Genomic DNA, 16,369 nt, shown 5'->3' with positions numbered 1-16,369 from the left:
CAGAGAGACAGCAGGACTTACCTTATCAGAGCCGAAAATAGAGACGGACAGATGTCCAAACAGAAGACAGCCTTTTGTCTCCGCAGGCCTGAGAGACAGAGAGGGATAGATAGAGAGAGGAGGACCCTCAGGCAGAAGCGACAGCAAAGGGAAAACACACAGAGAGGTTTGTTAGACAGCAGAGCAGCATGCGGTTAGATCCCCCTGCAGACCAACAGCGTTCAGATGAGGCTGGGCCAGCCGCCCGATATATGGCTCAATGGTGGCTGGAAGGTGGCACATTCTGGGAGTCGTGGTGAAATGCCACACATGGAGCCTGTAGTGGACGGCTAATGAAACAGCCAGAGACCAGCGGCCCCCATTAGAAGAGGTCAGAGCAGTTAGCTCACACCTCTAAAATTACCTGCCTGGGCAATGAGATGAGAAGGGAGTGTCAGCTTTTAAAAATGTGATTTTTCCATGAGCTGATTTATTAAAAATCACTTCACTTGAAACTTGAGACTTGAAATATGTATAAGATAGGACATCTATCACAGTAAACCTCAATCATATATGTTTTTATTTTTTAAGTTTTGTAACAGATTAGTACGGAAGACTTAAAACGTTTGATTGTTTTTATTTAGATATTTTAAGTCTTCATATATATTACAGGAAATGTTTTCAAATCAATCCCCACTTCAAAGCAACATTTGACATGTTTCATCCTCATCTTAACAATAATGCTTTTATGATGACTGGATAACTGTTCTAATTTGACACCAGAGCCAAGAGCTGCACCCTCTTTACAACACAAACAGTGAATGCAACGGGTTAGTAATGAACACAGCATATAATAATAATTTAGAAACACAAACAAGCTGCATCATGACATGAGGTTAGATATTAGAGAACAGTGAGAGGGCAAATGAAGCGTAGCGCAAAGGCAGGCCTGTTCCAAGGAAACCAAAGCAGAACATCAACTCACTTCATTTGTCTTTCATGCGAGTGCTTAACTCAGAATCGATGCACTGTTTTTAAATTACGATGAACACCACATCAAGCTGCTGAAAATAAAGAGTGACTCGTTCGGGCTTCAAAAACAAACATTATGAAAACTAAACTAAAATATTTCACCTTTAAAGGAATAAGAATAGTTTCATTTTTGTATTCCATGTTTATTTAATGAGACAGCAAATTGGGCCAATAGTTACAGAATCCAGTCACGGTTTAAAAGACTGAATGCTAAGTGGGAAAAAATTATCGTGACTTCTTGATTGACAACTAAAAACTTTTCATGGTTAGTTATCATCATAATCTTTTCCTGACCTCTGATACACCATCAATGAAGTGACAGTTGATCTTCTCAGGAACTCAAAGTTGTGAATCACATGGAATTGCAGGTCTTCGCATTAACATTTCACACTCCTACTCTTCTGGTGATCTCACAATTGTATTGTCTGACAGCCCGAGGCTCTACGTCTAACTGACAACCAACCATGTGATGGTTCTCCGGTAGAGGCGAGCCCAGGACAGACAACAAAACGAAAGCAGATCTAAGAGAGGTGGAGTACAGCAGACTGAAAGAAAAGGACAACTCAGCCTTGTTCCCACACACACAGCTGCACTCCCAGCTCATCTCTAGCTCTAACCATAACCACATCAGGGAGGCCATGTTGGGCCAGAACCGCCTCCATGCCAGCTCTGCATCCAGCCCTGCAGCCTGCAAGCGCGACGCAGGCTGGGGCTGGCTTGGCACAATCTGTTGCATGTCACAGGCAATACGGCCAAAGATTAATCCAGAACCTGCTTCTCCTGCTGCTCACATTTGACTCCAGCCTGGCCGCGTTAAGCCTCGCTCTCTAGAAAATGCAACACAGAAATCCCAGGAATTACATTTCCTAACATAATACAGCTTTAACCAAAACTTCGTGAAAGCAGGTTTCTAAGAAATAGAGCTGAAATTATTTTTTTAAGGAAATATACAAAACGTGAAGATTACAGCCTCTCAAATGTGAGGATTTGTTGCTTTTCCTTAACGCTGAACATGACATCTGAAGTAAATTAATTTATTCTTGTCATTCTAGGCTCTTTCCGCATTGTTTGTATGTTATTACATTCATTCCTCCTGATCTATTAAAATGTTATTTATATAAATCAATTTCATAAAAAAGTTTTTAGAGGCGCATACTATAGTAATAGTACTATACTATACTATAATCTCTATGGTTTTGCATCTTTCAGGTCATTTTAGGTACTCTTTTATGTCATAAATGCCTTCCTAATGGGAAATAATTAATACTAATGTTTGCCAACATATTATCATAAAGTAAGAAATTATGATGGGGAACAAAATGCACATGCACATATTGTAAGCTTCAGATGGGTTTTAAAACTCTTTGAATGTGACAAGAAAAAAAAGAAAACCAACGGTCCTACTGTCCCGGGATGCACTACTTAACTTTTTGACGTCAGGTGTTGCTTTGTTAAGTTTTAATTTTAAAAAAGCACAGGCAGGTGAGTGACCCAACCAGAAGAGAGCTCACAGACTGGGAGGGAGTTAACGTTCAGCGTTGACATATTTCATGTCTGCATGAAATTCCACTTGCTTGGCAGGATTTGAAGCCTGCAGCTTGGGGAAAGTTTCTACCTGCCTGCCTGCCCCGCCCCTCTATTCATTGTACTATAATATATGTTGCTTCTCAGGAACTCCAAAACTCAGATTTCTGTCAATGATCATCTGATGAAACCTTTAGTGGTTAGAAATTATTCAGAGTTTTATGTCTACTCAACATTCACACAAAGCATGAAAACAAATGGTAATTATTCTCGTTTGCCATCATACAGGCTCAGATTCACAAAGCCTTTTTAACTAATTTGATGGTTTGAGGTCTGTAAACGGTCTGCTTTTCCAAAGTCAAGAAATGTTGCTACTTCGATGTTTTGTTGAATGAAACCATGTGACCATAATTAAGCAAAACCGAAAACATGACCAATGATGGCAAATTAGAACACATCTGAGGGAGTTTTGAAGGGCCACAATTAGTCACATTTTCCATTACTTTTATGAGGAAAAGTGGCAAATACATCCTAATTCAGAAGCGATGTACTTTTTGGTGACTTGAAACCTTAAATTTCCATTACACAACATCTCTTAAATAATACAGTTTAATCACATGACACTGTTTAACAGAGGAAGGCAACTTAAAGTGTCAGACCCACAAAGAATTATCCCCTAACTCTGCAGCTTTATAAAAAACACACTTCCCTCTGTCTTTAATTATTGTATTGGCATACTTGGCCTCATTCACACTTACCAAGACTGGGCCAGTCATCTGCTTTGACCTGCATTGCACATAACTTGCACAGAGGAATTGTTTTAACTTATTTCTGCTCAGAATATTGAAAGTTTGTATCTCAAAATGAGCCAGACAATAAGCCTCTAGGCTTCTTGGATCTGTCACCGCCTCTGTTGGTTACTATGTCACTCCTTTATTTTGTTGTAACTTGTTATCTTACTGAAACTATTCAAATTTTAGGTTCTGTTTTTATCCAGTTGACTTGCGTGTTGTGTATATGCAAATAAATACACAACAAACAAGTCGACTGTACACTACCTCAACAGCACACTGCAGCAGAATGACAAACTTAGTAACAAGCTGGTGAACAAATCGTGGCTCATGAGATGGACACAAACATAACTACAATGGGATGGCAATGTTGCTCAGTATTTGCTGGGCACTGAGCAAAATTGGACACCATATTAGCCATAACAACTTGATGAGCTAACGGTATGTGAAAAATCACTCAAAGCAGCTTTAAAGCCAAAAGATAAAAACTATTCCTTTAATTAAGTTCAATCTGGAAACGTTAAATATTTACCTCTAAAAATGTTCTGTACATTGCACGAGTACCGGTATGTTAATTTTTTGTCATATTTTGATAATGGAAAATTAAGGGCAGTCTGTACGTATAGGAGCAGTAACCTACGTTAGCAGCAAATCTTTAAAGCTAACTGGCTAACGTTCACGATGATAAAGTTAACCTGTGTTTACTAACAACTGCCAGCTAAGGGCTCGAGTCCACATAGTGTTTTGGGGGGGTTTTTTTCGGACAGAAAAAGCGCGAGCAAAGCGAGAGAAATAACACTGCACGTGCGTCCTGTCTGTATGACAACAATATCTTGACAACCGCTGCTGTATGATCGGCACTGTCTCTTTGTGGTTTACTATCCGTTTGTTTTTTATTTGACATTGGGACATCAGAGCAAGGAGGATGTGGGCGCAGGATATGACCCATAGGAGACAAAAATACTGTGAATATTATAGCCAGGAAGAAGAAAAAGAGAGACAGTGTCGTCACCAGCGCCATTCGGGAACGTTGAGGGATTTCAACTCAAATACTGAGTGCTATATCGTCTGCAAATGGATCGATATAGCTCTTAGTATTACCTTGACCGAGAAGACTGAGAACCTTAATCAACATTTTCAACTCAAAGCACTATTAAGATACAGGCCCTTAAGTGTTAGCCATAACAACTTGATAAACTAAGTCTAACTAACTATGCCAGGGCTGTACTCCTGTTAGTTTGTTTAGTGAGTTTTTCTGCCCCCTACTGGTAATAAATATCCTAATGCAGCTTTAAAATATTACCTTTGGTGAAGAACAGCCTCTGTATTGTTCTGTATACTTTATGAGGTCTATATTTGGGGGATTTTGATCATAATACATAGTGTGCAGTTTTCCAAAGAGCAGACTCAGGCTAGCAGTCGTGTCTTTGGCGCTAACGTTAGCTTTTGGCGTGTACGAACATTACTGCAAAGACTTAACAACACATTTTTGATATTATTGTAATGAGGGATACTTCTCGAGCCATTTTCTTTACAGTTTAATATAAAAACAGAAGCGTTATCCACGCTGCATGTGAGATAAATTGTCAAGAATCTGAAAAAGCTAATAAATTATAGCTAGGTGTAAGCTAGCTTCGGTGCCAACTGTCAGTTTTTGGCAGTTGAGGACAGCTCGGTTGGCGACTGTGCGAAAGTTACTGACGTTACACCCGCAGTAATATGTAACGACGTGTAAAACAGGATTACAAGCGTGCTGGGTGTCAACATGTGCTGGCTGCACACAGGTGAGCTCTCTTACCTGTTTCGCTCCGACCTGGAGTCACAAACCAAGCCCCACAGCAGCAGAGTCTGACCGCCTCTCCTCTCACACTGACAGTTTCACACTCAGACGTGTATCTTCGCTTAAAAGCACAGCAGTAAGTCCTCTTTTCAAGCCTCCACAAACTGCGACATGTTGCGAGTTTACTCCACCGTCACTCGTCGGTCCCCCACAGCCATTTATCCGATGAGAAGATCCGACCTGCAGTCCTCTGGAGGAAACTCACCGTGTTTTTCCTGCTCTCCTCGGTTAAAAACTGAAGTTGGACTTCCCGAGAGAAGATGAGGAATAAAGAGTGAAGTGTGTTTGTCTTCTTCGGAGGGGAATGAGAGGCAGTTTCGCCTGTTAGGTAATAAGTGTCTTCCCCCTCCGATGCCTACTGGCGTCTCTGTGTAATCAGATGCTGCTCACCACAATATCCATTCATCCTATTACACAGTTTAACCCTTCACTGTCTGCGGACAGGCTTTATGCTGCCTTCAGGGACCGTCGGACAAACTGCGACTACAGGCTGGAAAAACTGTAAACATGACGAGTCACCTGAATACAGGAATATAAATACAGTGAGTTGAAAATATCATGCATGATATAGTTCTGCATTGTTCAAATTATATAAGATGTTAAAACATGTATTTAGTTGATAAATAATAGTTCAAATAACGCCAAATCAGGCCTAAAGGCTAACACTGTCATTAATAGTTGATATTTAAACATATTCAATTTATACGCTCATTATTGTATGCCTACAAGATAAATGACCTTGTAAATATGAAAAAAACAATATATATTTGTAAAATCTGCATTTCCCCTTACTTTCAAACACAGCAGCACTCAAATGATTCATAATATTGGATATATATGGCACATACATTTATTTTACAAGATAATTCATCTTATATTTTGAGGATAATGAGATAAATTGGCTTGTTAAAAAAAAGAGAGCGAGAGAGAAATAACTATAACCTTCCAAACAAAATACAGACTAGTAATTAGTGGATTATTTATTTCCCAACTCCTCACTCTGCGTTTTCAGTCCTAAAACAGGTTTAGATTATGCATTTTACATTTTGCCCTCATGGCAGGCTTTCATTTAATTTCCTCATTATATATATATATATATATATATATATATATATATATATAAAGATAAACATGGACATTGTGTTCTCGAGGTGTAACTGAACGCACCATTAACCCAGAAAGACCCACTGATAGAAGTGGGTTAATGCACGCAGGCACGCATACATACACACACAGGCAGAGGTCATGAACTTATGAAAACATGTGATATTTATTTAAAAAATCATCTATAAATGAAACACATATATTAATTTAATTCTCACACAGTTAACACTTTAACACACTGTACATTTACTTGTTTACTTGACATTGATTTTCCAAAGCAATTACTGAAGATTTTGCATTTAGCAGTTAAAATGTGTTAACTTTACAAACAGCGCCATCGTCAGGTTGCCACAAAATCACAAAAACACTGGCCACTGTAGTGAAATGTGTCTGATTAGGTAACACTAGCAATCAGTTCAAACATGAAAATTATCTGAAATGATTTCATTGATCAAAGCATGTTTTCATATAAAGAAGCACGTTCTCTTTAGTCTCTCCTAACAGCGGAAACTATTACAGTTTCACTCAACAAAACAACCTAAGACATAAAACAAACACCTGAAAGAATGTTTAAATATTGGCAGAGGTGTGACTTCATTCACCACGGAAAGATAAACTCAGGGCTGGTCCTTCGTCATGCTGAACTGACCGTCACCGGTCCTCTGCTAGCAGCGATCTGAAGTTCTTCAGCTCTCTGATGCTTGTGGAAATCCTGTGGGACATTTCATGAAGAGGTAGTAATCAGAGGGGGGAGGTGTACACATTAGGAAACAGTATCAGAAATGTGATTTCAGCTCACACATACTCTCACTGCCATTAACAGCAGTGTTTACACAGATAGAATGTGAATATTTGCAGTTTCTTATTTTATATTCTACAGTATTTATATTAGCTTTCTCTGAAAACAAAAGTTACTTATTTTACAGACGACAGAAGTTCACACATGATGCCGACGGACTCTCTCACCTTCCAAAGGCATTGAGCAGGGAGACGATCTCCTGTCGGCTGAGCTGGAAACTGGGTCGCTGGTCGCTGGATGCGGGCAGAGCTTCAATCTGTCGCTCTGAAAACAAAATCTTTAGTGATGTTCCTAATCCCTGAGTCTGATGGGACAGAGAGAGAGAGAGCGGGAGAGATCACAACAAAGCAGCAAATCACAACACTATACATAATAACCGTTTGACTGACAGCAGATCGTATTGTAACAAAGCACTCGCCTGCAGTTTCCCCCACAGTCGACACTTGAAGCAGCCCACACAGTCCATGATCCTGGAGATGTTGAGGAAGGCCAGCCTGACATCCTCCTGATGTCAACACAGCAGAAGAAAACAAACTTATCTCACTTTGAAGGCTGCAGAAATATGTTAAAACTGGGTTACAATGAAAGAAAAATAGGCTGGACCTGTGTGACTTAATCAATATTCATCTCTGCATGTTACAGTGCAATGATTCACTGCAACTTCGGTCAATATTCCAATAACAGTCTGGACTGAATCTGTGAGCTCACTCTAAACGCTACAGATCCCAGCGATGAAGACATACAATCTCTCGATGGCAAGAAGAATCACTGATATCGATCAGCCTTTTGGAATTCTTGGCTCTCAAACTGGCTGTGGGAGATTGATGTTAGTATGACGACTGTTTAAAAATGATCCAAGCATTCATTCTTTTGCAGCTGAGAGCTACGCTAAGCTAAGTCTTTGAGGTCATCACCTTATACACTTTCATTATGTCATTTTGTTGCATGTGCGCTATCGATGTTTGAAAAATGTCTTTGCACTCTGTTCATTAAAATGAGCATATCTCAAAAACACAAGTAAAATAACTAAAATAACTTGTTTTAGCTGAGATTGTACAGATTCTAGTGATATGAAGCATTTGAAGCAGTCTTGCCATGTCCACAAAAGCCTTGTTTGATAAATTCAGTAGTAACATCTTTGAATAAGAAGTCATCAGTCTGTCCATGACTTTGTTTCTACAGTTTACATGTTCAACTGAGTTTTAAAAGGTTGCCGACCTTCAGTTTGGCCGCTTCCTTTTCATCTCCAGCAAACAGAGACGTCTCATCAAAGTGCAGCGGGAACGATCTGGAGGAAAAAGTTGAGTTTTTAGTTATACAATAAATATGACGGCAGCACAGTAAACCACACTAAGAGAAGTGACAACATTTCAATGACATTCAATGACATTAGGGTGTTCCCACTCCAAGTGCTTTAATAAAATAAATTATTTAGCACAGATTTCACAGGAAACTTCAAATAAACTAAAAGTGATTGCATAAAAAGACAAATGAAATAAAAAAATAACATACAAATAAATAGAGACATCTTATTTTCTTGTAAAACTAATAAAATATCAAGAAATAATTTTAGTTTTCCTTTTATACATAACATAAGTGATGGTTGTGACTGAATATTGGATGGAGAACGTGAACTAAACCTCCTAACAGCCTGTTCTGGTGTCAGTATCGGGCCTGGGACTGACCTGGCCAGCTGCAGGATGCTCAGCAGCAGCTCTTTGTGTTTCTGGTCCTCCTCTGGTCGGCCAGTGTACAGCTGGAAGGACTGCTGCTGGAAGAACGGCAGAGCTTTGGCCAGCGCTCGCAGCTCTATCAGGTACAGGAAGTAGAGGTTGCGCAGCCTCTTGGGCCCCTCTCCGGCCGTCAGCTCCGAATCAAAACGCTGTCTGAACTCTGACACGTTGTGACCCCACTTCTTCTGAAACCAGCTGTCTGGAGGGGTCAACAGAGAGAGAAGGAAAGCTGAGTTTAACATGAAGCAACCAACAGCAGGTGCCTGATTTTGTTAAGTTTTGTCTAAAAGAAATCCTGATTCTTCACTCCTGACAGAAAAGAATAGGGTGAATAATTGGCGTGGGGGTGTAGGGTGTTGTCATGTCTCACCATCCAACAGGTATCTGGCGCTGAGGTGTATGTTGATGCTGGAGTGGAGGCCTGAGATGAGCCGGTAGAAAGCCCTCTTCTCCACACACTGACCTGAGAGAGGCACAACCAGAGAGAGCTGACAGGAAACTGCACAAAAACACTCCACTCTGTCGATCTTCTTCAGGTGTGACTCAGCTTACCTTCCAGCCAGCTGTAGAAGGTTCTCGCTGTAATAAATAAAACCAACGTTGTTGTTTATAGACACAGGGATAAAACTGACAACTCAGATGGTGCAAGATGACGTTAGAGACCACTTACCTTCACTTCCTGAGCTGCTGTGGAACGAGTTGGGATTTAGTGGACGCCTGACAGTATACGGCCTGTGAGGGGGGAGTGAAGGTAAAACACAAACACACACTTCCGCTTCATTTATCAGTTAGATCAAGTCAAATTTTTGAGCATGTTAACAAGCTGGCATTAACATTTAGCTTCTACAGCCTCACAGAGCCGCGAGCATGACTGTGGACTCTTGTTTAAACTGTGCTTTAGAGTGGAAGCTCCTCGTTTTCAATTGTGAGTGTTTACTTGAAGCAGTTCTCCTCATAGATGCTGTTCCAGATCTGCCAGGCCTCCGGTCCTCTGTAGCCTGTGAAGCGCTCCGGGTTCAGCAGCAGGTCGACGTACTGGGAGTCCGGTGACTCCTCGTCTGGGAAAGAGCAACCCTTTAGTCAGCTGTGAGTCTCTATTACAACATCTTTACTGTCAGCAAAGTGTGATCCAAATCCAAGAAACCTGAAGTCAAAGGTGGAGGAACATGTGAAGCATGTGAAGCAGCAGGTGGATAGTCTGATTTATTCAGAATAAAAGATTTACACACGAGCGTTATAATAATCCGCCATGGTTGAGTACGGTGCTTCAAAGGCGATGTCCTCATTGTGTGAAGCACAATCAAAAGTGCTACACAAATAAAGTTTGATTGATTGATAGAAACAGATGAAGTGTTGTGAAATCTAAATACAAAGGAATTCATTTGTTATTTGTTATTACCTCAAACTTCTACATTACTTGTTGTCATACATTGCTTTTCATCATGTTCCCTAAAAATATTCGCAAATTACTTTTTGCTCTTTCAGTAATGTTTTCCTAAAAATTGATAAAACATTAAGCCCCTTAAAATAAGCTGCATTTCACATTCCAATGTACATATTGTTTCCATTTTAATTCCCAAAAACCTGTACATGTTCCCTTAAAAACACATTATATATTATAGTCAAATGGTTTAATTTACTTTTCAGTTATGTTCCCTCAAAACATTCCTTCCATTATGTTAACAAACAATTAAATGTTTTAATCAAGTCCTCTGAAATATGAATTATTCAACATCGTATTATATTTCTGACAAAATATTATTTTCTCTCAATTAATTTTTTCAAATTTCTATATTTTCATGAAACAATTGGTGTAGTTCATCATCAACTCATTTGTTCCCACCTTACATTTATATCTGGAATAAAGCAAAGTCACGAATCTATCTACATTAAAATAAGTTTGTTTGTTCATTCAGTCATTTGTTCAGCTGATGGAGTGAATGTTACCGTCAACCACACAGAAGCGTTCGGACTCGTCGTCGTGTTTGCTCCAGTTGAGCAGAGCCTCTCTGGTCTCGTCACTGGAAAAGAAAACAGTCACCATCACTGTACAAGCCCAGAGGTCAAAGGTCACACAGGAGGTTAAAGCTGTTGGGATGTGGTCGTTTTGTCTCCACAGCTGAGTCAGAACTGATTCAGAACATCTTTTTAAGGTGTTGTGACATCTCTACATGTTCTGTAGTGATACCATGAGCATTCATATTCATTCACAGGAGCCTGTATTAATGTGTGTAATACCTTTAATGTTGATCTTTTGATTCATCTTTTATTATCTAGATCGACTCACCTTAAGGAGACATCTACAGCTCCAAGATGCTTCGCCTGCTCACATTCAACCAGCTGCTCATTTGCTTCTGCCGAATACTGAATACACACACACACACACACACACACACACACACACACATTAAAAGACAAAATGATTGCTTACATTTCCTCTCAGTCGAGGTTTGTTTTGTGTGTCATATTTTTCCTGTCGTTTATCATAAACTGTTTACAGAGTGAAATCATTATTGACTCTTGTTAATTAAAATTTCATCAATAAAAACTGGACTGAAAGCAGCACTGAGGGGTGAAATAGGAGGGCAAGACCTTGTTTCCTTTCTCATTACACACTATAATAGATTATCACCAAACTGATGATGTGATGTTGAACTTCAGAAAAGTCTGTCAGTGATGACACAAACAGCCTGAAGCCCATCCTGACGGACTCACCTTGTTGTGGGAGGACGATCGGATCCCCTCTGGCACCTCGTTCTGAAAGCAGACAGAGTTTCAGTCAGCCTGATGTGGATAAAGCTGATGAGACAGGTGAGGTAGAGGAGAGGAGGAACTCACAGGAGAGCAGGGCTTCACTTCACAGTGCGTCAGACCACAGTGACTGCTGACCGTCCAGAACGGACACGGCTTGTTCAGGTTCACCTGCAGAGGATCAAGTCCCAACACGAGTGGTTAATCTAATCAGTGTGTGTGTGTGTGTGTGTGTGTGTGTGTGTGTGTGTGTGCTGTGCCCGACCTGGTAGAACCTGAAATAGTCAGACTCCAGTAGAGTTTGAAGTTTGGGGAACAGCTGGTCGTTGTTGAAGCCATCGATGGTCTCCACATCACAGGCGCAGTCCTCCACATCACCTGTGACCTGCGTTAGATGGAAAACACAAACAAACTGATTATCTTCTGAGCATTTATTATTCACACAGAGAAACTGAGCTTTAATCTACAGGATTTGTATACAACGGCACGAATTGTCCCTTTTTTTTTTGAGAAACTGAGCAAGAGTTTAAACAGGAAGTTAGACAGTAAGTAGTTGGAAATAAAAATGGCACGATGAGTTTCCTGAACATGTATTAAAGAGATTACCAGCTATTTACTGCATGTTTATTGGAAAACAGCTGAACATTACTATTAAATAACATTAGGTTCATTTCCAGTTAAGTTTGAGGTGATTACTGGGGTAATTTGGAAGTTATTTAAAAATAGATTTCAAATATGTTGCTTCATTATATCACTGAGTTACCTTGAAATGTGAGGACCTGTGAAAAGAAGTGTTACAGATTAATTATAGAGAATTTACCTCTAATAGTTTTGTGCCAATGGGTTTATTTTAAGGTCTAATGTACCTTTCATCATGTACACATGTCAAACAGCGTATAATGATATTCTCTCCTCATGTTTGACACACTGATGTGGTTGACTCTTTGGTGAAGGCTGTCTGGTCTCCAAGTGATTTATTTACACCTGTCACCTATAATGGGCACCTTAACACAAAACATGCACTCACCTTTTAGTGTGGCATTTTAACAGAACAAAGTATTTGTCTTGTACTAAGTGTAGAAAGTACCATTACAACAGAATATTGAACGTGCTGAATAAAAACTTAATGATCTTGTTCATGGCTCACCTGACAGAAACACCTGCTGTCGGCTGATCCGGACACCTGGAGGAGGAGGAGCAGGGCGACCACCAGCTTCATCACGACCTCTCTTCTTTAAAAAACTATCAAACACTCTCAGTATGTTCAGTGTGTGTGAGGAGAGCTTCAAGGAGCAGCAGCTGGGCGGAGGCGGAGATCTGATGTGTAATTTTGCTTCCTGATCAGTCGTTTCCTGTCGTTTCCAATCCGCTACGTGTGATACGTGACTGGTCGATCAGACTCACATCACTCCGGTCTTCATGATGCGTTCACATCTAAACATGTGTCATCTGTGTTTTAGGCTTTTGGGGTTTTTTGTTTTTTTAAACTGGAAGTGTATTTTCTTCCTGTTCGCTCACAAAACAGTCCGACTGAAACCTTCAGTGTGTTAAATTATTTCACGGCAGGATAATGAGAGTAATTCCCGGAGATAAAATGTAAAAAAAAACAAATGTTTTCAGGTGTGTTTCCAGCCAGACTCAGTTCATTTTCCTGCTGTTTTAAATGTTTGAGTTTATGTTGAGTGTTCAGTTCCAAAGTCCATGTGATGCAGTACAGTGAGTGAGCCACACGGTGGAGCTAAAACACTTTATTTATCCACAAACATGTAAGAATGATTATTCTCTTCATCACTAATAACAGTAGGCTGATATTATGTGACTATAATCTGTCAGTATGATAAGTGAAGAGTTTATGATAATAAAAAATACTAACAACATATGTAACCAACTATAATCTAACAACCGAGTCTGTGTTAAAACATCAGAATAAAAAAGAATAATAATTTCCGTTTTTTGTTTATTTGCATTTATAGGCTTGTGTGCAAGTCTTCCTCTCTCACTGTAAAAAGAAAATGTTTTACAGACATGTACCGTAAATAAACACAGCATTTTTTTCTGTCTTTTGTATAATGACAGAATATACCTGTACAATATGGGAAAATCCCCTTTTTTTAAAAATGAGTCTGCTGTAAAAGTATGATCAAAGTCTACTCTTTTATAATAGGACAATGCTTTAACTTTAAGGGTGTCATTAAGTAGTTTTCCCTGCAGAAACACAGTGTTCACTGCAAAAACATGGTTATTTTCAATAAGTTGTAAAAGACATTAAAGTGACCATTTCTTTAAAAACTTCTCTTTATCATACTGTAAAAAATGTACTTTGACAAGCGTATGTTATAGATTAATTTAATAATTCTATTTAAAAAAACATAATTATGCTGTTCTTAGATCATAACCTTCAAATTGCAGAGTTTAAATGTTTTTATGCAAGAAACATTTTTTAATTCTTTTAATAGCCGACAGTAAACAAAAAAACTGAAGAAAAGCAAAGCTGAGTTGTCCCTGGTGGGAGTTTGTATGAGGAGACCTTTTTCCTCATTGATGGAGTACTTAAGTGATCCATGCAGCATAACTGTGGCTTTCTTTGGTTTCCTTGACTGGGTCCCATAAGTCTTTCATTCATTTATTATCCCTTTCGTCTGGGGTATTCTGCATTTTGGGTATTTGTGGGAAATCTTATTGAAGATTACATCATCTGTTTCCTTGACATGTCACATTCTGAGGATGTTTGAAGAGCCCTCCAACATCCTGGACTGCTGTGAGCTCCCTCTGCTGGAGGAATTTCACTCTGTGGCTGAATGAATCTGCGGAGAGAAGGAACAACTAACAGGAGGGATAACAGGAAAGCACACTGACTGCATTGAAACTCACTGAAAGATGACTTTTTTAGAATATGCTCTGTGTTACAAAGTCAATGGGAGAGGTGGAGGGAGAGTTCAGATTGATGTAAAAAAAAAATCTGCATTATCTTGAAAGGCCATTATTTAGGCTACACTGTTTGTTTTGTATGCCTGCATTTGACTTTTAGAATAAAGTGCAGACGTATAGGCTGACAAAACAAAAAACAAAGATGAAGTGTATAATGGCCTCTCTGTACACATCGTTTAAGCTGATCTAGGTGGCTTCTATATGCTTATTAAAATGTGAAAATTGCTAAATTTATTTGTAAAATCTTTATCTTCAAAGTCCCTCATATGGCTATCTGATAATACTCAATAATACCCTCCAGTAGTGTGTGGTGTCAGCCAAGTAAAAGTCGGTTTACTACACCATAGAAATACTTTAGAACATGTAAATGTCTGGAATTTGACATTGTACATAAAAGCACAGAAATGTTACTAGAAACGCACATACTCTGTACTCTGTATTATTACATATAACACATTATGGCAATATTATTAACATGTTAACAGCATTTTAATGTTGCTGGATGAGGTGGAGCTCATTTTTGGTGATTTAATGTTACTGTGCTGTTTGTAGACTTTATACTGATACAGTGTCAGCATACATTGCTGTATATACTCAGTGCTGTAAAACGTACCCAAAAGTCATATGTAATATAAGTAAAGATATCTTGTTAGAATATTAATTTGGTAGAAGTGAAAGTCACCCATACAGATAGCACTTGAGTAAAAGTCTTGAAGTGTCTAATATAAAATCTACTCAAGTATCCAAAACAAAAGTAAGTTATACATATATTTACATGTATACTATGGGCCGACTGATTACCATGTCCAATATTCAGGATTTTTCTGATTATCATAAGCAGTGTTGTTTTTAATCCACTTGCCGTTAAATTAATAAATAATAAAAAATACTTATTTGGCTTGGATGCAGCATGAAATCTGCGAAGTACCTAGTAATTAAAGTTATCAAATAGAGTAAAAGTACAATATTTGCCTCTAAAATGTAGTGGAGTGGGAGTATAAAGTAGCAGAATGGAAAAATGGAAAAAATGAAGTAAAGTGCAAGAATGTCAAAATTGTACTTCAGTAGAGTGCTTCAGTCAATTTACTTAATTACAGTCCACCACTGGAGGCCTATACTGATGTACTGCAGCAGATTAAAGTACCTTTCTTTATTCTACTTTCTCTTGAATGAACGGGTTTGACTTAACATAATGCCATAATGTAGTACTTTAACTGTGTTGTATTAGTCAGTTAGATGATCTGAATACTTCTACAACTGCATCCAGGTGAAGTAACAATAGAGCAAAGACATTATAGGTGGAGTGGGGACTTCACTGTGAATCATATTCAATTAGCTCATCACATGTTTTTAAATGTAAAATTATGATCCACAAGGAACCATTAGCCTAACTATAGCTTTGACATAAATGTGTAGTGGAGTAAAAAGTATAACATTTCCATCTGAAATGTAGGGTAGTGGAGTAGAAGCAGAAAGAAAGGGAAAATGGAGAGATTGAAGTAAAAGTAAACATCACAAGTGTACTTTCCACAGCTGCTCAACATAATATGTGATGTTTAAACATTGATCTCCATCTCTGTTGACTTTATTAACAATGGAAACGTTTCCTTTTCTTACAGTTTCGTCGCTCCTCTCCCCCTCCTCTCTTTCTCCTGCTCTCTCTCTATTTTGGTGCTTCCTCGCGCTGCCAAGCCCCTGACGTAATGCTCCGCTGTTAATGATTAGCATGTGGAAACGAGCAGCGCGAGCCTCCCTGCGTCAAGGCGTCCGGAACGTAGCCGGAAGTTGACCGGTACCGCCTTCAAAATAATAGCGCTGACTTTTCGTCAAACTGTTTTCAGAGGTCGCACAAATCAATAAGCACCAAAATAGTAAGATGAAAATTTAG

The 16,369-nt window shown here is 39.1% G+C and overlaps 2 protein-coding genes across 3 annotated transcripts in view; both read right to left on the bottom strand.

Annotated features, from left to right (window-relative positions):
* pacsin3 (protein kinase C and casein kinase substrate in neurons 3) overlaps positions 1 to 5,640 on the bottom strand; it is a 33,580-nt gene extending 27,940 nt beyond the window's left edge. The window contains exons 1-2 of one of the 2 annotated variants that reach the window (XM_084349326.1): positions 5,125 to 5,640; positions 22 to 88 (exon numbers count right to left, since the gene is read on the bottom strand). The gene's annotated coding sequence lies outside the window, so the exon portion shown is untranslated. The remainder of the gene's footprint in view (positions 1 to 21; positions 89 to 5,124) is intronic. The other variant, XM_084349327.1, reaches the window with a different exon arrangement.
* Positions 5,641 to 6,412: 772 nt separating this feature from the next.
* ero1a (endoplasmic reticulum oxidoreductase 1 alpha) lies at positions 6,413 to 13,015 on the bottom strand. Its single transcript, XM_084349683.1, has 15 exons — positions 12,701 to 13,015; positions 11,819 to 11,938; positions 11,641 to 11,724; positions 11,518 to 11,559; positions 11,090 to 11,166; positions 10,750 to 10,823; positions 9,740 to 9,860; positions 9,473 to 9,534; positions 9,355 to 9,381; positions 9,173 to 9,265; positions 8,755 to 9,001; positions 8,288 to 8,357; positions 7,488 to 7,574; positions 7,237 to 7,373; positions 6,413 to 6,982 (listed from the first exon to the last, which is right to left on the bottom strand). Exons 1-15 carry the CDS (start codon positions 12,770 to 12,772, stop codon positions 6,922 to 6,924), a joined length of 1,374 nt encoding a protein of 457 aa, XP_084205809.1. The 5' UTR covers positions 12,773 to 13,015; the 3' UTR covers positions 6,413 to 6,921.
* Positions 13,016 to 16,369: the final 3,354 nt, after the last annotated feature.

Source organism: Pagrus pagrus (genome assembly GCF_965226575.1).
Source record: "Pagrus pagrus genome assembly, chromosome: 1".
Taxonomy (NCBI): domain Eukaryota; kingdom Metazoa; phylum Chordata; class Actinopteri; order Spariformes; family Sparidae; genus Pagrus; species Pagrus pagrus.
This window is presented reverse-complemented; position numbering and strand designations above follow the sequence as displayed.